Source organism: Hyperolius riggenbachi, chromosome 7 (assembly GCF_040937935.1).
Source record: "Hyperolius riggenbachi isolate aHypRig1 chromosome 7, aHypRig1.pri, whole genome shotgun sequence".
NCBI lineage: Eukaryota > Metazoa > Chordata > Amphibia > Anura > Hyperoliidae > Hyperolius > Hyperolius riggenbachi.
In genome coordinates, this window is record NC_090652.1 from 266,302,096 (window position 1) to 266,329,159 (window position 27,064).

General features: G+C 44.6%; 1 protein-coding gene and 1 long non-coding RNA gene across 6 annotated transcripts in view; one reads left to right on the forward strand and one right to left on the reverse strand.

Moving 5' to 3' along the window:
- ITGB6 (integrin subunit beta 6) overlaps positions 1 to 27,064 on the reverse strand; it is a 201,106-nt gene that overhangs the window by 33,873 nt on the left and 140,169 nt on the right. For all 5 annotated transcript variants that reach the window (XM_068245647.1, XM_068245650.1, XM_068245648.1 and 2 more), the window contains one exon: positions 17,607 to 17,696. In XM_068245647.1, coding sequence (XP_068101748.1) covers positions 17,607 to 17,696 — 90 coding nt within the window. The remainder of the gene's footprint in view (positions 1 to 17,606; positions 17,697 to 27,064) is intronic.
- The window catches only part of LOC137525017 (uncharacterized), a 189,245-nt gene continuing 175,093 nt past the window's right edge, over positions 12,913 to 27,064 (forward strand). Inside the window, exon 1 of the long non-coding RNA XR_011022842.1 lies at positions 12,913 to 13,065. This is a non-coding gene — a long non-coding RNA (uncharacterized lncRNA). The remainder of the gene's footprint in view (positions 13,066 to 27,064) is intronic.

Here is a 27,064-nt window from a genome sequence, read left to right on the forward strand (position 1 = left end):
TAAAGGGGAACACCGGCCCAAATTTGGTAATTCAAACATGGACAGGTTGAAGAAAGTTTAGTACACCTGTCAGATTCGAGGCATGTAATTTGGGCGCATCATGCGCCACCATTGGCCGTAATGTGAATTATGGCTGTAGCAGCGCTAATATATTAATTTGGGAGCTGTCAAGAGACACAGAGCCCAAATTACTGTAAAAACAGCATAATTCGGTCGCCAGCAGTAGCTGGCAGCCGTATTACGTTTTAACTCCCGACTCCACGGTGGTCTGGAGGGGGAATAATAATTACTTCCACAAGGACATCTCTAGGAGCAGGGTGAGACTTTTTCAGCTTAACCCTGCGCCCAAATTTCCCGGCGCGTTAATTAGATACATGCATCAGATTGGTGTCTGGGCTACAGCTAAGATGATTGCACCTCATTTCCTTTCTTAGTGGAAGAGTCATAGATCGACGACAGGAAGTAATGTAAATTCTCTCCTGTATGCAGTACTGAGACCAAAATTCGAACCTCTATTTACTCAAAGCGGTTAATTTGGGCGCCAGAGGCATAAGGGTAGTTCGGGTGGGATGGAGGTTAGATTTTTTTAAGGGGTGGGGGGGGGGGGGGTTAGTTAAGGTTAGGCATAGGTTTGGGGGGGGGGGGTCCTTTAGGGTTAGGCATAGGTTAGATTGTCGTTTAGGGTTAGAGATGGTAGTTCTGGAGGATGGAGGCGATGCACACCATAAAATCGTAGTCCATGTAGTTCCTGGGTGCTCAAAGCAAAAGGTTACTGGATGAACCCGTACAATGAAAAGGAAGAAGATTAGAACTCTAGATATGTATATCAAAATGTGTTTATTGCTGCACATTCAATTTTCCAACATTTCGAGGCAACTAGTGACTCTTTGTCAAAGTAAACAATGCCAAAACGTGCACACTGGAGGGAATCTCCGCGATGTGCACACTCAGGTGGCAGATTCCCTCCAGCATGCACATGTTTTAGGCATTGCTTACCTTTACAACTAATAGCAGAATATCAGTTATTTTACCAATATTCACCTAAAGAGGAACTTTAACCAAGGATTGAGCTTCATCCCAATCAGTAGTATTTCCCATTAGAAATATTTACCTATTTTAGAATAGCTCATCAGAGAGATCTGTATGTCTGATATTGTCACTATCTGCAAGGAGTTTGTATGTTCTCTCCGTGTCTGCGTGGGTTTCCTCCGGGCACTCCGGTTTCCTCCCACATTCCAAAAACATACAGATAAGTTAATTGGCTCCCACTAAAATTGGCCCTAGACTACAGTACTTACACTACATAATATAGACATATGGCAATGGTAGGGATTAGATTGTGAGCTCCTTTGAGGGTGTGATGATCGCTGCTGCAGCAGCTGTTGCTGGAAGTAGTAGTGCTGCAGCTCAGGCAGTTCTGATCTATTTCCATGCAAGCTGCATAGCTTTGTCTGTCTTTCCCTGCTGTCAGCTTGTGACTGATTATCATTCACCTGTGTGGGAATCTGCATGTCTGCTCCCATTGGATGACCTCAGTATAAAGATCTGCTTCCTGCAGGGTTTCCTTGGGTTTTCATAGCTTCAGTTTAAGCATGTCTTGCTGTCGCTTCAGCCCCTGATCGTGTTTCTTGTTCTAAAGATACTTTGCTGGTTTTGCATCATATATTGGTTCATTGCCAATATATATGCATACCAGCACGTTTATTATTTTCCTTGTATTCGTGTTACGTTGATACATCAGTGTCGCTGATATATACGTACACGAACTGTTTATTTCCTGTGTTCAGTTAGTCAGCCTTCCAGCACGTTTTGGTAGTTTGCGCGTACCGTGAGCACCCGTGCTGAGCTAGTTATCCTGTTCCTGGTCCTGTTTGTGGATTGCGTTCATCTCTGTGAAGAGATAACGAATCCTTCTGAATCCTGTTCTGTTACTGTTTGTGGATTGCGTTCATCTCTGCGAAGAGATAACGAATCCTTCTGAATCCTGTTCTGTTACCGTTTGTGGATTGCGTTCATCTCTGCGAAGAGATAGCGAATCCTTCTGAGTCCTGTTCCCTGTATTACTCCAGTCCTAGTCAGCGTTCCTGCTTATGTCATATATCGGTTCATTGCCGATATATACATATGTTAGTCAGACGTTACAAATAGTTTCATTGATAGCTGTAATTGTAATACGCTAGGAAAACATACTTATTGTATATTTGTCTGTGTTACGTTCATCTATCTTGATCCTGCTGTTTCCTGACTGTCCTGTCCTGTCTTTGTGAGGCACGCCATCGCCGCAGCGCATTGGCTGCCTCATTCCAGTCTGTCTGGTTTTGGACGCTTGCTGTCGCTAAGTAGCCGCTAGCTAGCAAGCGTTCATTCTGTCTACCTGTCCTGATCTCCTCAGTTCTGGTTTGTGCGCTCAGCGCTACTTTGCGCTGAGACGTTATAACGAAAGCATTGTTTGTGGCTGTCAGATCTGCACCGGCTCTGTGCGCCACAATCTCCTATTGGAGTCAGTCTTCCCCTCCACTATACTAGGGATAGCCTGTTTCCTGGTGCTAGTGTGTGTACCTCCTCCACGTCAGCTCATGCGTTGCATGCTGACTGTGGAGAATACACCACCAAGCCTCACATTATGAAAACCCCATTACCAATCCCCATTGTGGGGGGGATTCCCAGAAAGTATGACACAGTTAATTATGGTTCCTGTTCCTTTAAGAAATTTGAAGAACTTAACCCTGAAACAGAAAATGAGTTTTTCTCTGAATGTGCCAGGTTCCTGGCCAATCCCGATCTCCAAGCGACTCCTGTTTCAACCTGGGCACTCCAGCTAGTTTATATTTTGTTTAAAGGGCAATTGCTTCAGTGGGCATGTGATGTTCTCAATCATTCCGATTTGAATGAGAGACCGCTGGAATTTCTAGCGTTTGTGATCCATAACTGGTTGCGCATAGATCCATTGCCTTTTCCTCTAAATGAACTCCTGGCAGCAGGCCAATCAGCTGCTCCTTCAATTGTTTGCAAAAATGATCAGCAAGCAGAGAGTGTTCCTGATAATTTTCCTGCAGCCTTGAATAAATCACCAAAAACAGCAGGGAAAACAGCAGGGTCTAAGGCAAAACGCAAACGTTCTAAGAAACGTGTCCGATCTGCAGAGTCGTTATCCTTAGCGACTGAGACCTATAATGAGATTCTGCCATTAACAGATAATGAAATGCAATTGTCTTTCAGGGGAGTTAAATGGACTTATGAAACTATTAATGAACTTTCCTCCCTGGCTAGGGAAAATAAAGATTTTTGTTTAAAAGAATTATCTGAGTATGATTATGAGGAGATATTACAGAGTATTGAACAAATCAACTTATTTGTGAAGCAAGGAAAGTTTGCATACACTACAGTTCAACACTTGCTACAGGTATTAGAGATTCTTAAGAATAAGGAATCTGCCAATCACCTGCTAATTAACCCAATATATGTCCCTGCCACAATCATATCTGCAAACTGTGATCTGCCTGTTAACTATTTCACATTCCTGGACGTGAAACTCACGTCCAGGAAGCCATGTGCGCTCCTGCGCGTCCACGCGGCCGATCGCGCGCGTGCACGCGCGCGATCGGCCGGCGGTTTGTTAGCCAGTGAATCAGTGAATCGGGCAACGGTGCCCGATCACTGATTCCTCTCCCCCGCAGAAAAAGCGACAGCTTCTCTCGGAAGCTACGCTTTTTCTGCTTCCTATGTCGCTCTAAGCGTACGTGGTACGCTTAGAGTGACGTCACTGTAAACAACTCATGGCTGCCATCTTGTGGCCAAAAAGTAAACTACATCTAAATGTTAAATAAAAATAAAAATACACATATATTTACAAAAAAAATACAATTTCAATCCCACCCTCCCAAAAATACCCACATAAAATGTTTAATTAAAAAAAAAAAAAAACATTACAATTAAAAAAAAAAAAAAACACAAATATTTACCTAAGGGTCTAAACTTTTTAAATATCTATGTAAAGATGAAATATTTCTTTTTTTTTTTTATTATAAGCTTGTAAATAGTGATGAATGCAAAACGGAAAAAATGCACTTTTATTTCCAAATAAAATATTGTCGCCATACATTGTGATAGGGACATAATTTAAATGGTGTAATAAACGGGACAAATGGGCATATACAATACGTGGGTTTTAATTATGGAGGCATGTATTATTTTAAAACTATAATTGCCGAAAAGTGAGAAATAATGATTTGTTTCCGTTTTCTTCTTATTCTTCCTTTTAAAATGCATTTACAGTAAAGTGGCTCTTAGTAAAATGTACCCCCCAAAGAAAGCCTAATTGGTGGCGGAAAAAACAAGATATAGATCAGTTCATTGTGATAAGTAGTAATAAAGTTATAGGCTAATGAATGGGAGGTGAACATTGTTCGGATGCATGAAGCGAAAAACGACTGAATGCGAACTGGTTAAGTATGCTTGGAATCCTCCATTTGAAAAAGGAGAGATGGAAGCTCTGGTCAATGAATGGAAGAATGATTCAAGTTCATTTTGTCAATTTTACAGTGCAAAAAGTGAATTAGTATTGAATGCATGCATTAAGTCTGCCTATAACCTAATAAAAACTGGTGTGTGTGGGTATGACTTTGTGGCTCCATTGATCGATGTGTGGAAAATGATTTTGGATGATTTTTATGCGATTCAATCAGTTGATACCAGGGAAGACACACTGTCAATTGGAGACTGTCCCACTTCTCCAGTTACTGAGTCCCTGCCATGTCTTGTGAATGTTCCTGTAACTCCACCCTGTACCATGGATAACTCAGTGTTACTTCCCAGTAAAACAGAAGCCACTGATACTTTAACTTTGCCCTGCACAAATTTCTCAGCAGAGAATCCAGAGGTCCTGCTGACTTCTGAGTCCAGCCTAGCCAGTACTCATGAGTCTTTGTTCAGTGAAACAGACACCAGAAAAATCTTGCCTGTCTCTGCAAACACTTCTGCAGAAATTACCCGTGTTAATAAAGTTCAACTCCTGTCTGATCCAGCAGATGCCAATAGATGCACTACATCAGTTTCCGAGTCCCAGCAATCCTGTCCAGAAACCTCAGAACCCCAGCATCTGAATTTTCCAATTTTACAATTGAATGGTGATTCAGATGCGCAAACATTGTGTCTTGATTTTCCTGTTTCTACACCTCGCTCTAGTTTCGTGAATAGCTCAGAGCATCTGCTCTGTGAACCTGAAATCGCAGAATTATTACCTTGTTCAGAAAATGTTCCAATAAATTTGCCCTGTACCATGAATTGTGCAGTAGATCTCTCCAATGAAACTCAGGTCACAGAATCATTATGCTGTCCAGCAGGTGCTTCCATGGTTTTGCCCTGCAATATGGACTGTTCAGTGATCCTGTCCAGTGATCCTGTCCAGTGAAGCTGTGGTCGCAGAGTCTTATGCTTCACCCAGTACTTTGGATATTTCAAACCCTCTAGCAGAGGAGTCTGAGGCACTGCTTACCTCAGTTGGTGTTGCAGTAATATTCACTTGTCTAGCAGCTGTTTTGGAATTACAGTCTGCTCTAATAAAACTTGGTGAATTTCTGCCCAGCAAAGCAGAAGCCATTGAAATATTGTCCTCGTCAGCAATTGTGTTAGATACCTTGCCCTGTACACAGTCTGATTTAACCAATGTTGTTGAGTCCCTCTCCAGTGTTGTAACAGCCGAGGAACTCCAGCCCTGTCCTCTGAATGTTTCAGAAGTCTTGCCCTGTAACATGGATAATTCTGATTCTCTGGTCAAAATAATAGAAATCTCAGAATTTCAGTCCGGTCTGATGAGTGTTCCTGAAACCCAGCCCTGTATCCTGAAAGATTCTGGTTCTCTGGCCGCTGTGGCAGAGGTTCCAGAGTCCCCTTCCTGTCCAGGGAATTCCTCAGTTTTGCCTAGTCCAGTGGGGGCTGCTGCAATACTGACTTGTTCTGCAGCGCCTCATGAGCTCCAATCCAGTGTATTAAATGAGTCTCTGTCCAGTCCAGAGGTAGTTGTGGAGTCCCTATCTGGTTCAGTGCATACATCAGAAGATTTGTCCTGTCTTGTTAGTGCCCCTGAATCTGATTTGTTACTGACTTTGCTGGAATCAGCGACATCTAAGTCTGATCCAGCATTCTCGTGTAAAAGTCCAGTAGTTGCGAAGTTTAGTCATGATGATTTTTTTTGGCCAGTCCTGGTTTTGGTCCTGTCTTGGCTGACCCTGAGGCTCACAGTTCCTTGACATGCCCAGAGGTTTCTCTTGTGCCGGTGTGCCCAGATGTTCTTTGTGTGCCAGAATGCCCAAGTGTGTCTAAGGTGTTAGCGTGCTCTGATGCTTCCTTAGTGGGAACACGTTCTGATGTTGCCAGTCTGCCTGCATGCCCAGAGATGGTTCTGGTCCCTGAAAGCCCTGATATTGATGTTTGTCCTTGTGGCCCTGACTCGGGAATTGCCCTAGGTTCCATAGGGGTTCTTGATAGTTCTCCATGTGAGCCTAAGGGGCATTCTGACCTATGGGGATCTCTTTGGAGCTTCAAGGTGTTCTGGGAGGTCTCTGAGAAAACTTGTCCTGGTGCCTTGGACTGGTTCAACAGTGGGTTTTGTGTTGGTAAAGACAGTACCGGTGGGCATTGCAAAGGCTTTGGCGTTTCTGAACGGTTCCTGGAAGGCGGTGGGTATCGCTCAGGGAATTTCGGAGGGCTTTCTTCTGGAAATCATGGTTCTGATGGGTGTCACATTGGGGCTTGTAGTACTGATGGGCATGGTTCTGTAGGTTCTGGTTCTGATGGGTCCAGTCTTGTGGGGACTGATTCCGGAATTCGGTCTTGCCGGGCTGTCCCGGTCATCATGAATTATCAGTCAGACTGTTTTGTTGGGAATTTCAGTTTTGAAAAGCGTCTGGAATCCACTTTTAAGGGCGGGGGTACTGTGATGATCGCTGCTGCAGCAGCTGTTGCTGGAAGTAGTAGTGTTGCAGCTCAGGCAGTTCTGATCTATTTCCATGCAAGCTGCATAGCTTTGTCTGTCTTTCCCTGCTGTCAGCTTGTGACTGATTATCATTCACCTGTGTGGGACTCTGCATGTCTGCTCCCATTGGATGACCTCAGTATAAAGATCTGCTTCCTGCAGGGTTTCCTTGGGTTTTCATAGCTTCAGTTTAAGCATGTCTTGCTGTCGCTTCAGCCCCCGATCGTGTTTCTTGTTCTAAAGATACTTTGCTGGTTTTGCATCATATATTGGTTCATTGCCAATATATATGCATACCAGCACGTTTATTATTTTCCTTGTATTCGTGTTACGTTGATACATCAGTGTCGCTGATATATACGTACACGAACTGTTTATTTCCTGTGTTCAGTTAGTCAGCCTTCCAGCACGTTTTGGTAGTTTGCGCGTACCGTGAGCACCCGTGCTGAGCTAGTTATCCTGTTCCTGGTCCTGTTTGTGGATTGCGTTCATCTCTGCGAAGAGATAACGAATCCTTCTGAATCCTGTTCTGTTACTGTTTGTGGATTGCGTTCATCTCTGCGAAGAGATAACGAATCCTTCTGAGTCCTGTTCCCTGTATTACTCCAGTCCTAGTCAGCGTTCCTGCTTATGTCATATATCGGTTCATTGCCGATATATACATATGTTAGTCAGACGTTACAAATAGTTTCATTGATAGCTGTAATTGTAATACGCTAGGAAAACATACTTATTGTATATTTGTCTGTGTTACGTTCATCTATCTTGATCCTGCTGTTTCCTGACTGTCCTGTCTTTGTGAGGCACGCCATCGCCGCAGCGCATTGGCTGCCTCATTCCAGTCTGTCTGGTTTTGGACGCTTGCTGTCGCTAAGTAGCCGCTAGCTAGCAAGCGTTCATTCTGTCTACCTGTCCTGATCTCCTCAGTTCTGGTTTGTGCGCTCAGCGCTACTTTGCGCTGAGACGTTATAACGAAAGCATTGTTTGTGGCTGTCAGATCTGCACCGGCTCTGTGCGCCACAATCTCCTATTGGAGTCAGTCTTCCCCTCCACTATACTAGGGATAGCCTGTTTCCTGGTGCTAGTGTGTGTACCTCCTCCACGTCAGCTCATGCGTTGCATGCTGACTGTGGAGAATACACCACCAAGCCTCACAGAGGGACAGTTAGTGACAAGATATATATATATACACTGTACAGCGCTGCGTAATATGTCAGCGCTATATAAATACTAAATAATAATAATAATAATAATAATTGTGGTGAAACCCCTCCTACAGTGTGATGTCATGACCATGGTCCTGACAGTTTGCTGTTTGCGAACCACGTTGAATTGTGGCAAATAAGGGCTTATTCCAACTGAAAAGCAACCAGTATCTCCCTCTGTGTATAGATCTCTCAGTAATTACGAACATTCTGTACAGATCAACTGGCAGGACTACAGATGTCGCCGCCTGTAATACATTTTAGAATGTAAATCAGGGAGAGGAAATATTTTACAATGGGAAAAAACTGACTAAAGTGCATACACCATTTCAAGCAGAAGAGGAAAAAAAGAATAAGGGAGGAAATAACATCAGGATTGGCTTCAGTCAGAGGTAGTTAAGAGGGAAAATGCCTGGAACAGCTTTCTCTTTATTAACTATATAAACGTCACTGAAATAAAAACAAGGACAGTACAATACATCTGTTATGTAAATAGAACAAGTATTTATCTACTTACATATGTGTTTTTTTGTCCTGGCATAGTATTGCTGTCCCTTCTGCTTTATAACTCAAATCCAATGGCGGTTCATATCGCTCCAAAGAGGAGACCACCTTCAGCTTTATGGTTGTTGGGTGTGGTCTTTCTGTGTCCACAAACTATTGGCTATATAGTTTATGTACTTGTATGTAGGTAAGGTTTCAGGCCTGTTGGTATTGATTCACTCAAATATGAGAATCAGCAGTGTTTTGTTTTTTCCATCACAAAGTGCAATCTAGCAATAAAGCCTTTGTGGTTTTTGGTTGAGTCAAAGCGAAAGAGCCAAGCTGTGACTCGCACCTTGGGAGAATGATTCATCACTGATCACTCCACAAATATTTTGAAACAAGTTTGTTCCATTTTTAATGGACTTGCAATGGTGACACATCGGATTGCTTATTATAGTGTAGAAAACAATGTTCAGCATTAGGGATAAAATCTCTGAAAATCTCTCCAAGCAACAAGATTCTTTTGTTGAAGATGAAGGGATTGGATGAGCACAAGATGAATGCACAGACAGGTGAGGGAGACAGGTGCGCTGGCTGTGCCTCCAGAGTGGAAAAGCTGTGCACAACTCAAACCACAAGGTGTAGAAAGAATCCAGGCACCAACCAGGAAAGTCCAGCAAAAGTCACCTTTAATGCATCCTCATCCAATATGATTGCATAATGTATGGCCTGACAGCGGGGCCATATTTCTGGAAAGACCACCAAGGCCCGGGCTTTGGGCAGCAGCTGGCCAAGGGCCGGCTGGGCATGGAAGAGGGATTGCTGAATATGGAAGAAGAGGCTGCAAATGGAATACAAAGGTTGCAAATAAGGTGCAACACGTGGAAATGCTGCCCAAAGGGATCTGTATAGAACTGAAGGAGGCTGCTGTACATGAATGTTAGACATGGAAGAGGGGGCTGCACAAGAAAAAGAAGGGGGTGCTGCACATGGAAGGGAAGCTGCAAGAACGTAGGCCCAGGGGTGTAAAAAGTATACAGTACATCTGGCCTTGCCTGACAGCCATTTCACAGGTTAATTCCACTTCATCAGTGGCATAAACATCAAGATTCTTTTGTAGTCTTTCCTGCAGATTCAGTGGGGGTCAGTAAAACTGAGGGCAGAATGTAGTACTGGAATTGTTTGTTAGTGGAGCTGCTATCAGTCAAGAGACTCGTTGACCCCAACTGGTCCCCTTTCATCACCATTGCCTAGCATTAACTCATTCCTTGTCCTTGGTAACTTCTACCCTGCTTCCCTCTGTCAGAGGCCCTATCCCAGACCTGGCACTTAATCTTCATCCTTTCACTGATACAACGCAAATAATATATACTGGTTGAACTTGATGGACGTATGTCTTTTTTCAACCAAAATAACTATGTAACTATGTAATATGGCTGATGCAATGCAGAACTCATGGAGAAGCATGTGCTCAGTTTATCAGCTGATACATTCAGAAGGTACTGATTTGCTGGTCACAATTAGGTCACTTCTTTTTCCCATGTTGGTTTAAAGAGGAACTGTAACCAAGGATTGAACTTCATCCCAATCAGTAGCTGATTTCACCTTTCCCATGAGAAATATTTCCCTTTTTTTCTAATAGAGCATGGGGGGAGGTGGGGTGGGGTTGATATTGTGGTGAAACCCCTCCCACAGCATGATGTCAGGACCTAGGTACTGACAGTTTCCTGTTGGGAGCATTGTTGCATTGTGGGAAATATTGGCTCTTTCCAACTGCCAAGCAAGCAGTATCTCCCTCTGTGCATATGTATAGCTATAAAACAAACAAAAACATTTTAGCCCATCGTATTGTTAGGGGATGTGGTTATAGATAATGGCAGTTGGTGCTGTCTGTGTTTTTCTTGTCTGCCAGTCGTAAAAATGATGACATGCAGGCTGATTGTGGATCAAACAATATGAACAAATTACATGGCGAATATCAATCATTTCTTGATCTCTCTTCTATTTTTTAACTTCTCATTTTGCAATGTATTGATTTTTTTCCCCCTATTCGCTAAAGTTCCTATTTAAACTTTCCTGGACCGACGCAGTACGAATCTACATCCAGCAGGTGGTGCTGTGGCCCTGACTGGACGAAGACTCTGCGTCACACATTGACCGGCCGCGCGTCCCCGCCATTACCGCTGATCTCGCTACTCTGTCCCCACCGTAATTTGCTCGCCCTGCCGTCTCTCTGATGGCATAGCTCTGTGAACAGGTCAGGAGCCGTTTTCATTGGCTCCTGGCTCTGTCATCACTGTAAGCCAATCCCATTGGTTGACAGGGTCACAAGCCAATGAAAGCGACTCCTGACCGGCGCACAGCGATCTGACGTCATAGAAACAGCAGAGAGAGGAGCCTGCGTTGGGGACAGAACAGCGTGAGCGGCGGATTTTTGCGGCGATTTCTTCGGGAAGCGGCGTTTTACTGTACCAGCAGCCTCTGGTGGTCCTTAAGGTGGCAAGAGGCTGCTGGTACCGAAGTGGTTAAGCAGGAAGTCATTACATAAAATCAGAGCCTAACAACCCAATCACCCGATCAAATCGGTCACATGCTCCTCTAGGATTTTCTGCTATACACAAGCAACTTCATTCCATAATCACATGGAACAAGCACACAGTCACTGGCGCCAAAGTGAAGTCAAAGCTTCTGATCTCCGCATACGTATTTTAGACTAGTGATCCAAATAGTATTGCAGGGAGGGTGTCAGCAGAACAGCTGGGCAGGTGCAATTTTTCAAAATAGAGTTGGTAATGTGTCCTTCCATTTTCCTCTTAAAGGACCACTATCGCAAAAAAATTAAAAATTCAAAATACATGGAAACGAATACAAAATATTCCAGAGTAAAATGAGTGATAAACTACATTTCTCCTATGTTGCTGTCACTTACAGTAGTTAGAAGAAATCTGATGGAACTGACTGGTTTTTTACTAGTCCATCTCCTCATGGGGGATTCTCAGTATTTCATTTATTCTTTACAAATCACTCCATGTAAAAAAATCTAAACAAGGATGCAGCCCCCCCCAATCTGTTTCCACACTATTCTGGCATTTGAACTGAGCAATCACTAAGTGCTTTTAAAAATAAAGAAAGCTCTGCGAATCCCCCAAGAAGAGATGGGCTAGTTCAAAACCTGACAGTTCTGTCAGATTTCTACTACCTACTGTAAGTGACAGCAACATAGGAGAAAAGTAATTTATAGCACATTTTACTCTGGAAGAAACACACTTCTTATTTGTATACGTTTACATGTATTTGAATGTACTTTTTATTTACGTGTTTTCATGCATTTTCTTTTTTGTGATAGTGGTCCTATCGCGAATCCTGGTCCTCCAAGATTTTCTGCTATACACAAGCAACTTAATTCCATAACACATGGAACAAGCACACAGTCACTGGCATCAAAGTGAAGTCAGAGCATCTTAACTTCATCTATGCGTTTTAGATTAGCGGTCCAAAGCGTATTACAGGGAGGATGTCAGCAAAACAGCTGGGCAGGTATCATTTTTCAAAATAAGAGTTGATAATGTGTCCTTCCATGTTCCTCTTAATTCATTTTTTTTAACCGACTGTTGTGAAAATAAGGATAAATTTGCTGGTAGCATCGCGTTTCATACACGCCCTATCACGCAGGCCTATGGCTGAGCAGTTCTCCTAATTTAATGAACTTTTCACAGCAAACCCCTGTGACTTTGCATACACTGCCACAGAGCACTGAGCCCCCGCTAATATTCCGCCTCGCGCTCTTCCGAGGCATCTTCTCTTCCCTGGCAAAATTGAATTTCGCCTCTCCCCGGCTTCATACTGACTTAACAGCATTATAATAGTCTTAGTCATGGGCAGCTTTATTTTGTAAGTCTGGGCCATTAAGCAGCTGCTGCAGATAAAATAGTGTGTCATATTATACAACCATTAATGTCAAATGTGATTACACAGGCAAGATAGGGAAGAGGATAGGGATGGGGCCTAATGTAGGCCTCCGAAGCAGAGGGCCTGAGTTCATTACCAACGCCACATGATTAAACATATCTATATTGGTTTTGCCACTGTAGCACTTAAATAGAGGAGCGATTTGTATCATCATGATCCCCATGAAACCAAATAGGCCACTAATGGAGTTTTTAACTGTTGGTAGCCATGGCGATGAGCAGAGAGATGCTCAGAAGAGGCGAGAGTGAAGTAGGTTCCGTTCTTGCCTACATAAGGCACAGTTATTGCTTAATGTTGCCTTGTCTGCTTTGAAGAATATGCTGAGATTACATTTATGTTTTGTAAATGCTGCAAGATGGGAAGATGATGAAGATGACAGATTTTCAACAAATTGATATCCCGGGAGAAAAGCATCCAAAATTGCTAAGGCAGGTGAGTCAGTTTAATCTAGATGCTGGAAAGCTGCTATATCCTTATTAACCAATAACCAGTTGTTATGATTGGTGGCTTCAGGGCCGTCTTCAGGGCATGACAGGTGGGATTGCAGAATGGGGCCCAAGTGAGTCTGGGGCCCAGAAAACAATGCCACAAACATGGGCCCCAGCTGCAAGTCTATCACAGAATGTACAGACCATCAGTGAGTGTGCCTGTGTTCATATCGACTGGCCAATTTTGCATTGTGATTTTGCTATGCTTGTGCTTTGCCATTCTCGTTTCAGTGAATGAGAATCACATCGCAATCGCTGAGAAAATGTTGAATGACCAAATTGCAAGCGCTTCTCAAGCACTGCAGTGAGTTTAAACCCATAAGATTACATGTGTCACATCGCTTTGCTGATCGCCAGCGACCACCTTAAATATAAGGGCTTCACCTTAAAGGGAACCAGAGACGAACGCATTTTAAAAATGAAAGAAAAATGTTATACATACCTGGGGCTTCCTCCAGCCCCATAAGCCAGGATAGCTCCCACGCTGCCATCCTCCGATGCCTCTATCGCCCGTACCGGGTCCCGTCACTTCCGCCGGATGCGGCCAGTTGTACGCATGCGCAGGGCCTCCCTCCGGCTCTGTATGCATGTGCCTGCGCAGTACGGAGGGAGCGCACTGCGCTTGCGTCGACTGGCTCGACTGGCCGAAATGACGGGACCTGGTACCGGCGGACAGAGGCAGCGGAGAAAGGCGGCGTGGGAGCGATCCAGGCTGATGGGGCTGGCGGAGGCCCCAAGTATGTATAAATATGTTATTTTATTGTCTCTGGTTCTCTTTAAATACAGGGTGGGAGGGGAGTGAGGTGGGCCCAGTTGGTTTTCCCAGTATGGGCCCCAAAAATTTCTGATGGCAGCCCTGGGTTTGCACACCCTGCAGCCATGCACTGCGCATGTGCACTTCGCTAGGACTGTAACCACGTAGAGGGTGACTGGATTTTATCATGGACTCAACTGTGGGAGGATGGTGCGACCCGGGGAGGATGGCAAGGGAACTCAAGGCCTACAGGGTGATGGAGGAAGCCCCAGGTAAGTATAATTGCTTATACTTCATTTTTCTCATGTTTCTTTCATGGTGCCCACTAGCGATACAATTTTCAGTGAAGGATCGCCCAAGACATCAGATTGGCAGCAAAAAAAACCTCGTAGATGTCCCAAATTGACAGCGCATGATTCTAAAGGTGATCATTTGGTGACAATTTAGTCGAATAGAAAAAGGTTTATATAATCAGTTATGATAGATATGAATAACAGATTGGTAAATTGATGGTGAAATAATTGATGCACTATGACGTCATTTCCAGTCACATTTATTTGATCGCTTGGGGCGATTCTTTTTTTTCCAACAAAAAGGAATATATTGAAGCACATCAGAAAATCTATATGTACATTTCAGAGTAAATGTTTTATAATAGTTAAAGGCATGATATGAAAGGCATGAATTAAAGGCATGATATTAAAGCCATTGTTACCCGATCAAAAAAACAAAAGTCAGATACTCACCTAAGGAGAGGAAGGCTCTGGTCCTAATGAGCCTTCCCTCTCCTCTCCCGGTGCCCTCCGTGCTGCGCTGGAACGGGGAGTTCCAATTCCCCGCCGCAGGGGACTTTGGAAGTCTTCGGGAGTACTCGGGCACACGCGTGAGCACATACTGCGCTCACGCATATGAGCACATACTGCGCACGCGTGAGTGTGTCATAGTGGGCGCTCTGGCATGCGCAGTATGGAGCGGCCCGTCTTCGGGAGCCTGAGTGCTCCTAAAGGCTTGCAAAACCTCCCTTCGGCGGCGGAAGTGGCAGTACTTGACCAAACTGGTCGAATGCTGCTACGGGGGATTCTGAGCGGGATCGGGCACCGGGAAAGGAGAGGGAAGTCTCATTAGGACTCAGAGCCTTCCCTCTCCTTAGGGGAGTATCTGACTTTTGTTTTTTACATTGGGTAACATTGACTTGCAATCCGCCACTCCGGCTCACGTGTCGGTGATTGACAGCGCCGCTCATGCAGGCGCAGTACAGGCCGACCTGGGGGTTGGCCTTTACGTCATTGCCGGGGACCGGGACAGAGCTGCGGGGAACGGCTGAAGGGAGAGCAGCGGCGAGGGACATGCTGGGGGCTTGGGGCTGAAGGAAGCCCCCGGTAAGTAGCACTTCTTTTATGTATATTGACTGATGACTCCTTTAATGGTGGCCATACAACAATCAATATTTTACTCTGATGCAGGGGTGTAACAACAAGTCCTTCCCTCCCGCAAAACTTTGAATGGGCCCCCACTGTTCATACCCTTTTCCTTGCCAACCCCTACTGACCCTCACTGCCTGGGGGCCCATTTCACAAGGGTCATAAACAAGTGTGGTAATCATGATCTTCACATCCATAACAAGTGTAGCCAGAAAATCACCTGATCTGAAGGATGGACCGCTTTATTGGAGAAACGTAAGGTTAATACCAAGGTTTACCAATCAAAAGGCTGCATGACTTTGTGCTGAATCAAGCGGTACAAGATTAGTGGTAATAGTACAATCTATTCTTGTTCATACTTTGCATAAATGTGGTAGTACATTGATCTTTACTACTCGATCAATCAGCAGACCCAAACTTTCGGTCCGTTCGCTGGAACGTGCTGAACAGTGAATGGGGATGGATCCATTGGTTAAAATTGAATCTGTTTACATCCGTTCCCGTCCATTCCGTTATAGTCCTCTAAACCTTCCGTTTTTTTAGGCCAATATAAAATGGGCCTAAGCTGCATATTGTGCAGTATTTCATAAAACCGAAATAGAAATTCACTTTAACTGAACTGACATCTGTTTACATGAATCTGACTGGTTGCTGGGACTGTTTTGCATATGCAATGCATGTTTTTATAACGCTTTATTAGGAAATGCATCTCTGACTGTATGTAGGGAAGCCTTTATAATGTTACTAAGTTTGTATAAAAGAGCACTTGGTACCCCACATAAATATGCATTCTAAATATTGACCTTCCTCTTAGCACCTCCTGTTTTCTCTGCGATTTTATCAGAATGTGAAGGTAAACAAGCAATCCCATAGGGCCCAGGAGTCAGTAACATGAAAGGCTGAGAGTCTGCCTAGTATGAACATTCTGGCACACCCCCCTGTGACAAACACACCACTCTTTCATTTGGGAATGTATTTGGGAACGTGCGCTTCACTTACAACTTCAACTTGAGAACCAGCTCTGGGCAACAACTTGAATAAATAGCTGCCAGTGGAGGCAGAATAATGTCAGGACTCTGGATTCATACATTAGAAGATGGATGGGGCTAAATACAGGGATATTCTTGAGCAAAACCTGTCAGTCCACCAGTGATTTGAGGCTGAGATGGAGGTTCACCTTTCAGCAGGACAATTACCCAAAGCCCACTGCTAAAGCAACACTCGAGTGTTTTAAGGGGAAACATTTATAAGGAAACCTGATGATTAAAATAACAAAAAAAAATTATATATACCTGGGGCTTCCTTCAGCCCCTTCAGGCTGATCGGTCCCTTGCCATCATCCTACGCTGCCTGGATCTTCTGCTAGTAGGCGGCACAGTGCCAGTTGGGGCTTACTGCGCATGCACGGCCAAGCTGTGCACGCACCGTTGTGCTCCTGTTTCCGGAAGAGTCCTGCGCAGTACTACGACGGGGGGGGGGGGGGGGTTTCCAAGTGGCCAGAATGCACCTGCGCCGACTGACAGAATTACCGGGCCACGTAGCAGCAGAAGAACAAGGCAGCAGTGGAAGGCGGGGAGGGAGTGATCAGCCTGAAGGGGGCTGGAGGAAGCCCCAGGTATGTATATGTGCATATATATATATATATATATATATTTAATTATTTAGTATTTATATAGCGCCGACATATTACGCAGCGCTGTACAGAGTATATATATATTGTCTTGTCACTAACTTTCCCTCAAAGGAGCTCACAATCTAATCCCTACCATTGCCATATGTCTATATTATGTAGTGTAAGTACTGTAGTATATATATATATATATATATATATATATTTGTATTTTATTTTTTTTAAGTGTTTAAAAATAAAAAAAACACTTGAGTGTTGCTTTAGCAGTATGGGTAATTGGGCAGGGCTCTCCCCCCCTTTTGTGTTTTGGAATTCATTATACATTTTATTCATCGTGTTACTTTTATTACTGTCATTACCAATTCTGTATTTTGTATTGTTTCTGTAATTTGTCACCAATTCTGTGTTTTGTATCGTTTTGTATTTTGTCACCAATTATTTATTTTGTACATTGGTGTACACCATTGTCTATATTATTATGTACCCCAGGTTCGTTTCTTACTCTGTATAGCACCACGGAATAGGTTTGCGCTTTATAAATCAATAATAATAATTGCCCTGCTGGAAAGTGAACCTCTATCTCAGTCTCAAATCACTGGCAGACTGACACAGGTTAGAACAGTAAATGTAACAAGAGGAAAGGAGTGCCATATTTATAAAAATAAATACAAATGCCTTACATTGTATGCGGTTAGGATCAGCTGCAGTACATTTCTGGAGTCGTCGTGTAGCAGGCCGACCGTGGCTCCTGGTATCAGCTTGGTGTAATCCTGCAATACATAATGAGGAAGATGTGTTAGGGCCCGTTCTCACTTGTAAGCGCAAACGCTAGCGAATCGATTAGCGGAATGGGTTATCAATGATTACCACTGCTGTACTGTATTCAAAGCACATAGAGCAGCCTTTCTCAACCTTTTCACTCTGGAGGAACCCTGCAAATACTTTTTGGATCTCAAGGAACCCCTGCAAGTAATTTTCGGACCCCTGAATTTAATTTGCAGGTGGCATGGTCTTTAAAACACTTAACGACCGCCTAACGCCGATAGGCGTCAGCAGGTCTTAAGTGGTATTACCATGTCAGTTCACGGAGGGTTCCTCCGTGAACAGACTGCGAGCCGCCGATCGCGGCTCGCACGATAAATGTAAACATGCGGGGAACAAATCCCCACTGTTTACATCATACGGCGCTGCTGCACAGCAGCGCCGTAAAGCAGATCGGCCGTAAAGCAGATCGGCGATCCCCGGCCTCTGATTGGCCGGGGATCGCCGGCATCTGATAGGCTGAAGCCTATCCTAGGAGGCGCAGGACAGATATCCGTCCTGCGAGGGAGGTAAGGAGAGGGAGGGCGGAAATCGCTGCAGAGGGGGGCTTTGAGGAGCCCCCCCGCAAAACGCAGATAGCCGGCGGCGATCAGACCCCCCCAGCAGGACATCCCCCTAGTGGGGAAAAAAGGGGGGAAGTCTGGTCGCCCTGCTGCAAAGTGATCTGTGCTGTGGGCTGGAGAGCCCACGCAGCACAGATCACAGCAAAATCCCCTGGTTCTTAAAGAGAGTCTGAAGCGAGAATAAATCCTGCGGCTTAACGGGAGTCCCTGATCCCCCAAATCCCCTCCGTAATGCGGGGGAGCGCTTCCTGGTTGGGGCAGGGCTAACCGCCGCAGCCCTGCCCCACGCGCGTCTGCCAGCGCGTATCTCCGCCTCTCCCCCGCCCCTCTCAGTCTTCCTTCACTGAGAGGGGTGGGGGAGAGGCGGCGATGCACTGCTGATAGACGTGACTGGAGGCAGGGCTGCAGCCGTTAGCCCTGCCTCCAGGAGCGACCAAGTCTGCGACCAAGTGTTGCAGTGGGGGGTTTGGGGGCGTTTTGGGGGCGCTTCAGAGTCTCTTTAAGTGGTTAAAAGCTGGTGTGGCCATTTATGTCCTATTACAGTGTCCTTCATTATAATGTCCCTTTAATTACTATGTTCATTACTATTCTGACCGCCAATTATAGTGTGCCCCCTGCTATAGTGTGCTCTCTATCATACTTCCCTCAACACCCACGGTGGGGAAAAATGCCAAAGTACCCAAGGAACGCTGGAGTTCCAGGGGTTCCAGTGAACGCTGGTTCAGAAACCCTGACATAGAGTGATGGTGATCAATACCACTGCAGCCCCAATAAAGAGCTAATGCAGAGACTGGAGGGGGCCCCATCTAGGTCCCATGTAGGCCTCTCACACCAGAGACCCTGGTACAGTTTCACCCTTTTCATACCGTATTGCTACATCACTTTGCCTTCTTACTGCTATCTGAATATTTACAAGTACATTCTGTTTGGGAAGGTAAAAGTTAACTTGCAATAGCTCTTCCAATAGAGAGACTTTTAAATTCTTTAGGCCCTCTAATAAAAAATCCTAATGGTTTTGTTTCTTCATAACTTAGGATCTGTTCACATCTAAAACCGCAAAACGCCGGCGGTTGCGGGAGTGATTTTCCCACGATTAACGCAGAAAAATCACTGGACACTGCGGCGGTTTTGGAGCAATCGCGATCATGAAATCCTTTCAAAGCTTGGTTTTGCCTCTCCTCAAGCTATCCACTGAGACCCTGCTGGACCCGTTTTCAGTTTGCGTATAGAGCAAACAGGTCTACTGACAACGCCATAAACATCTGCCTGGAGCTCGTAAATGAACACCTAGATCCTTCTACTCGACTTTAGCTCGGCGTTTAACACCATCAGCCACCAAATACTTCAAGAGAATCTTGCTGCCCTTGGGGTCCACCCTAACAGATCCCAAGCCGTCAAGCTGGATACTATCATCTCTCAACCAAGGACCACCAACACAGGGGCCCCTCAAGGATGTGTACTGTTGCCGTTCCTATTATCCCTATACACTAACAATTGCAGGTCCACTGCGAACTCCGTCAAAGTCATCAAGTTTGCTGACGACACCACCATTGTTGGCCTCATCTCTGGGAATGATGAGCAGGAGTATCGCCACCAGGTTGACAGAATTTGCCACTGGTGTAGGGAGAACGGGCTAGTCCTCAACACTGCAAAAACGGTTAAGATGATTGTTGACTTTAGGAAACACGCTACCACTCCACCCCCGATCAGCTTTGATGGCACTGTAGTTGAGAATGTTCCCTGTGCACGCCTCCTCGGCACAACAATCTCTAAGGACCTGACTTGGAAAGCCAACACAACCTCAACCCAATAAAAAGCCCAGCAGAGGCTATTTTTCCTACGCCAACTAAAGAAGTTCGGTATGGCCCGCGAGCTTCTGACGAGCTTCTACACTGCTACAATTGAATCTGTCCTCTGCTCCTCCATCCTGGTCTGGTATGCTGGCTCCTCCACCAGCGACAGACACAAACTGCAGAGGGTCATCAGATCAGCGGAGAGAATCATCGGGAAACTACTCCCCTCTCTAGATCAAATCTTCAACTCTAGACTGCGCTCCAGAGCTCAAAAAAATCGCTAATGATCCATCCCACCCACCAGGCTTTCGCTTCTTCAGTAGACTTCCCTTAGGCTGGAGATTCCGATCCATCTACACCAGGACCACAAGGCACAGGAACAGTTTCTTCCCCTCAGCCGTAAACTATCTGAACTCTTAGAACTCTCTTCATTCTCCCAGTGGTGACTGGTAGCACCTAGTTTGACTGCACGGCTGCACACTACACGTATACGTGTTCAAATGTGTCTAATTGCTGTAAATGTATCCTTTATATTGTCTTGCTGCTTACATGTATTTGCATTGTATGTCCTGTTCTTTTTTTTTCACACTAGCCCTGTACTTGCCATACCCAATTCCGGGCACGGCCCAGTTGTGCTTGGCGAAATAAAATATACTGATTCTGATTAGCGGTGCTATGCATGCTAATCGCTATCACTAATTGCGAATCGCCGGCAAACCGCTGCATGCAACACGTTTGCGGTTAACTTTAACCGCAGACGCAGCAGTGAGAACACTGCCATCTGTTACATGTTGTAGCGTTTTTTTTTTTTAAAAAAACGCTAGCGGTTTGCCTTGAGCTGGGAATTGCGCGATTCCCGCTCAAGTGAGAACGGGCCTTAAAAGTAAAACTAAAATTTCAGTAACTACTCTTAGTGGACAAAGGGATATGGAGGCTGCCGCTGCCATATTTACTGTATTTCCTTTTAAGCAATGCCAGTTGTCTGGCTAGCCCGCCGAACCTCTGCCTCTAAAGGTGCATACACACATCAGACCATAGTCTTTGGAAAATGAAAGATCACAGACCAATTTTACCCCCTTCCATGTAGTATGAAAGCCATACCTACACTGTCTATTCTATGGAGCTGAACTCCCCATCAGATAAAAATCTTTGCAAGATGCTGTACACAAAGATGCTGTACACATTCAAAAGATCAGTATCTGCAAAAGATCAGTATCTGCAAAAGATCTGTTCCTGCAAAATGCATTCATAGTCTATGAGATCTGCAGATCCTCATACACACCTTGTTTAACTGACATTCATCTGCAGATCAGACAATCATCTGCAGATCTGAAGATCCCTCCTGGTGGATCTGATCTGCAGATGAAGGTCTGTTAAACAAGGTGTGTATGAGGATCTGCAGATATAGACTATGAATGCATTTTGGAGGAACAGATCTTTTGTAGATAATGATCTTTTGAATGTGTGCAGCATCTTTGTGTGCAGCATCTTGCAAAGATTTCTATCTGATGGGGAGTTCAGCTCCATAGAATAGACTGTGTAGGTATGGCTCTCATACTACATGGAAGGGGGTAAAATTGGTCTGTGATCTTTCATTTTCCAAAGACTATGGTCTGATGTGTGTATGCACCCTAATACTTTTAGCCATAGACCCTGAACAAGCATGCAGCAGATCAGGTGTTCTGACATTATTGTCAGATCTGACAAGATTAGCTGCATGCTTGTTTCTGGTGTGATTCAGACACTACTGCAGCCAAATAGACCAGCAGGGCTGCCAGGCAACTGGTATTGTTTAAAAGGAAATAAATATGGCAGCCTTCATATTCTCATGTCATTTGTTTTTTAAGTACATAAAAGAACATTCAAAGGCATTCTCAAGAATGAGTGTAAAAATGTTTACTTTCCCCACAGAGAGCGGTACAGACTTGCTTATCTCTATCTAATCCTTCTGCTGAATAGACACATCACCCTGGCAAAAGCTGAGTCACTTCAGCAGAAAAAGAGGGGGGCAGAGTGGAGACACAAGCAGAGAAATTCTTGCCGGCAATGATTACATTTGCCGATTAACTGAATATAAGCAAGCCTGTACTGCTCTCTGCAGTGAAAATAAATGTTTTTACACACAGGGAATGCTTTCAAATGCACTTTTATGTACCTAAGAGTAGTTACTGAAGTGTTATTTTCCAGAGTATATTCCCACTTTATCCGGTTACTTTGTAACATACACCTCTGTGTAACAGGTAAGAGTACTGCTAGTTTTTTATTACCACTAACCTGATTACTGACTTTCTGCCAGCATTCTCGGAATACCATCCCAGACAGAACTATGACCCTTCCCCTGGAACTCTGCCTCAGGCCATTCTACCTGAGTAAGAAAATACTGTACTGACATTTCTGGCTGTTTCAGTGCTTGGCATGTGCTGTGCCTGGCTGTGTTGTGATAGCTGAGGTAACAGAGTTTTGACATTCAAATATCAGATTTTCTGTGTTTTGTGCTGAGGAAACCAATTATTCCACATTCCATTTATTTCCATTGATCAGAATCTCCAAAGGTAAATAACACAATTGAAAACTAGACCTTTTTTTGTATATTCTGGAAGCTCTTTCACCAGTTTTTATAACATATCATTTCAAATATTGCCCTCTGCCTGCTCATTTATTAGTATTAAAACAGCAGGTAGGTTTAAGTGAACCCAGGGTGAAAAAAAACAACCTATGAAACTATGAGGGCTCGTTTCCACTAGTGCGGTGCGGAATCGCCTGCATTCCACCGCGGACGAAATCGCATGCGGGTGCGATTCCGCATGCGTTTTTGCCGCGATTTCGCATGCAATTCCGCATAGGTAAGGTATATGCGAATTTTACCATGCCTGTGTAAATTAACATTAATACCTATGCGAAATCGCATGCGATTTCGCAGCAAAAAACGCATGGTCACCCCGCATGCGATTTCCCTATTAGATACATTAGCGGCGATTCGCACACATTCCTTCTGCACGCGAAATCTGACGGCTCTGCCGTGCAGATTTCTGCGCACCAAAAACCGCTCCCGCGGCCGCACAAGTGGAAACGGCCCCATCCACTTGCATTGCCTATGCGAATCCGCATGCAGTGCCCGCATGCGGATTCGCTATAGTGGAAACGAGCCCTGAGTAGAATGAATGTTTTATTGCCTCAGCTCAATGGCAGTCTTTTAAGCATCCCAGAGTAGAAATACATGAGCTATTGACCTTTTTCTATCTCTCCCCTGCCTTAAGGGGCCCATACACTGGCTGACTTCAGCCTTTTCGATCGATTGGAAATCAATTGCCGATCGATTGATTTGCGGCCGATTTCGATCGATTTGATCTGACAGGATGGAAGATCTAGGTCGATCTGCTGCTGGCAGCAGATCGATGGCCCATAGAGTTGCATTGGATCTAATGGTGCAGTAACACCTTTAGATCAATTTTCAATAGATTTGCAATAGATTTCATCCTGAAATCTATTGGAAATCTGTTCCTAGTATGTGGCACACATCAGATTTGACCTGACAGGCATCTGACAGAAATCTATCTGATGGTCGAATCTGCTGCAAATCTATCAGTGTATGGCCACCTATAAGAAGTTGTACTCTGCTAGAAAAACTTTTATGGCTGTAATTTGCTTATCAGTGATGTTTTACTATATTCCCAACAAGGTACTGACTGACTTGAATGCCTGAAAACCAACTCTTTCAGGCAGAAAAAGAAAAAAAAGAAAAAAAAACAGCCTGGTTACTTATATGTTCTGTACTGTACATACACATGTTTACCTCATCATGTCACATGTCACCTCGGGTACACTTTAATACATCTCAGACTTTAGTTTATGCATAAAAATGTGAAATTATCTTGACAAGAACCTGGATCACTTGATCCTTGGCTGCCTATTTCTGAAGAGAAAGCTGCAGCTCTGGGGCAGGCATCTACACAAACATGGATATAAACCAGGATAAAGCCTTCTACACATAATAGATGGTTATTGGCTGGGTCAATCGGTCTGGGAAACCTTTGTTGAGAATCTAGTGTGTGTACAGCGGCCCCCAAACTCCCTCCATGCACCAGTGACAATCAGCTTGGTGGGGCATGTGCAGGCGAGGCCATTGTTCTCCTACTCACCCTGTGCCACTCTGCTATATGCCACACCAAAGGGCCGTTTTTTCCATAAGGCACTGTAGGCTCATGCATACAGACACCTGATGATGGAAAGGTGGCTCACTCCCCTCCCCTAGCACCTCTCTCCTCCCCTATGAAGAGTCCCGAGCAGAGCGTAAATAAGATTACCCGTCATTCGACTGATGAGATTTCCCTTCAGCCTGCGGCATCTATAACTACCTAATACTTGGGGGCAACTCTAGCTGGTTAACATTGAGGGTACCTCTGGCTACCAAATGTTAAAGGGCACCTGTGGCTACCTACACGGGGCAGGGGAAGTAGGGGAGAGGTGACAGCTGGGCCAGACACATGAGGTGAGGCGGGGTTTATAGGTTCATGAAAGGTGAAGTTTAGGGTGCCAGACCATATGTGCCTATAGGCTCCTGTGATGTAAATCCGTGCCTGCTACACCATCAGCTCTCCACCCTCCTACACAACAACTAATGTAGAGCGTTGGGCCTCGACCTGTTGTCTGAGGGATCAAGTCCAGATCTCAGCAGGCAACAGAATCTGAACGTGAGTTTTCCCACCTTGAGACCCACACCGTGATCAAGTGCTATCAAGTGCAAGGGCAGCACGGTGGCGTAGTGGTTAGCTCTCTCGCCTTGCAGCACTGGGTCCCTGGTTCGAATCCCAGCCAGGGCACTATCTGCAAAGAGTTTGTATGTTCTCTCCGTGTCTGCGTGGGTTTCCTCCGGGCACTCCGGTTTCCTCCCACATTCCAAAAACATACGGATAAGTTAATTGGCTCCCCCTAAAAAAAAAAATTGGCCCTAGACTACAGTACTTACACTACATAATATAGACATATGGCAATGGTAGGGATTAGATTGTGAGCTCCTTTGAGGGACAGTTAGTGACAAGATATATATATACACTGTACAGCGCTGCGTAATATGTCGGCGCTATATAAATACCAAATAATAATAATAATAACGTGAGTTTTCCCACCTTGAGACCCACACCGTGATCAAGTGCTAGGGCATGCGCAGAAGATGCCGACCCATCGGGGGTCGGCGATACTTCAAAGGCTGCCAGAGGAACCTGGAAGAAGACCACATCTGCGGCAAGGGACACAAGTGACCTCTAGGAGCTTGAAGAAGCCCGAGGTAAAGCTAGAATTTATTAATCCCCTCCGATATCCTTTAAAGTAAACCTGAGATGGCAGATAAAAGAAGTTTTATACATACCCGGGGCTTCCTCCAGCCCCCTTTACGCTTATCTTACCCTCGCCGTCCTCCTCTGCTGCCTCGTTACTCCACAATCTGGCCTGGTAACTTTGGGAATCAGGGTTTACTGCTCATGCGCGGCCTGGCTGCATGCCCCCATTCGCACTCCGGTCGCTGGGATAATTCTGGGCCTAGGCAGTACTACTGCTCAGGCGCAGAAGATTCTTGGCCGTGGGAACGCAACGGGGGAGCACACGTAGCCGTACTGCACTGACTGGCTCCAACTGGCTGAATTACCACTGGCCAGATTGGCCATATTGAAGAAGATTCAGGCGGCGGAGGAAGATGGCGAGGGATGGATGATACGAAGGGGGCTAGAGGAAGCCCCTGGAATGTATAAAACGTATTTTATCCGCCATCTCAGGTTTACTTTAAACGTTTATTTTGTTAAAAGACTACTGCCAAAACCAAGATGTTTTACAGACAGTCTTCGGCAAGAACCTCTCAAGTGGCAAATGGGATTCTGAAGGATGCGAAGACAATACAAAATATTTTTTGTGTCTTTTGTCAGGCGTACGACACATCAGGCATTTACCGTATTTTTCCTGATTACGGCTTCATGTGCTTAAAAATAAATTGAACATGACATTTCATGTTTGGATCACATCTGCTTTGTGACTCCCCATCCATAAGTCATTCAATGAACATTAGCAGACAGGCTGCAGGATCTTTGTATTATATTTGTTCTGCACAGAAGAAAGCTTGGTTTTTTATTTTCTAAAGTAGATATGATGGATATATATATAAAAAAAAAGAAAGAGTTTAAAAGGTCAAGATTGAAGAAGCCAGTATTTCATTTGCCACTGTAGCACTTAAAGGCCATATAAACTCAAAACGGAACAAAGCAAATATTCAAAGCACTCACGTTGATTAGTGTATAGAATAAGTATTACCTTTGGAACTGAACTTTTCAATTTGAAAAAACCCATTGTGTAGCTCTGCTTGCCTGCAGCTGGGCACCTTGCCACAAGGACCTCTCCATCCACCTGATGCAAGAGCTTAGAGGTAATATGTCACTATTCCCTCACGTTTATTACAAAAGGAAGTGTTGCGCTGAGTTATAAACTTTTATTAGTATCAAACCTTATTTGGATTATTATATGGAACTTATTCCTCTAAATTACCAGCCATCAGCAGGGTCCTCCTCCTTGTGTCTCCTACCTGTTCACGCACCTCCATTACCGTACACCCATCCTATGGATCTGAGTGAACTCTTGCCTAATCTCCATGCTCCCATCCAGTGACTGAATAAGCATTACCTGGTACTCATACTGTGCTGCGTGATCTGGTCTTTCTTGTATTCCTGTATTGTCTTATTGCTGTATGTCCTCCCTAAATATTGTCTGTAACCTTAACTAATGTACAACGCTGCATAATATGTTGGTGCTTTATAAATACAATAAATAATAAATACATTTGGATGATATCTGCTGGATAACAAGTAGTATTCCCCTTTAAAAAAAACTAACAACAAAATCTAAACAAGCATCTGAATGGTGTGGGAATGGAACAGGCTGAATCCGATGGCGGTCGTGGAAGTGGCACAGACTACATGC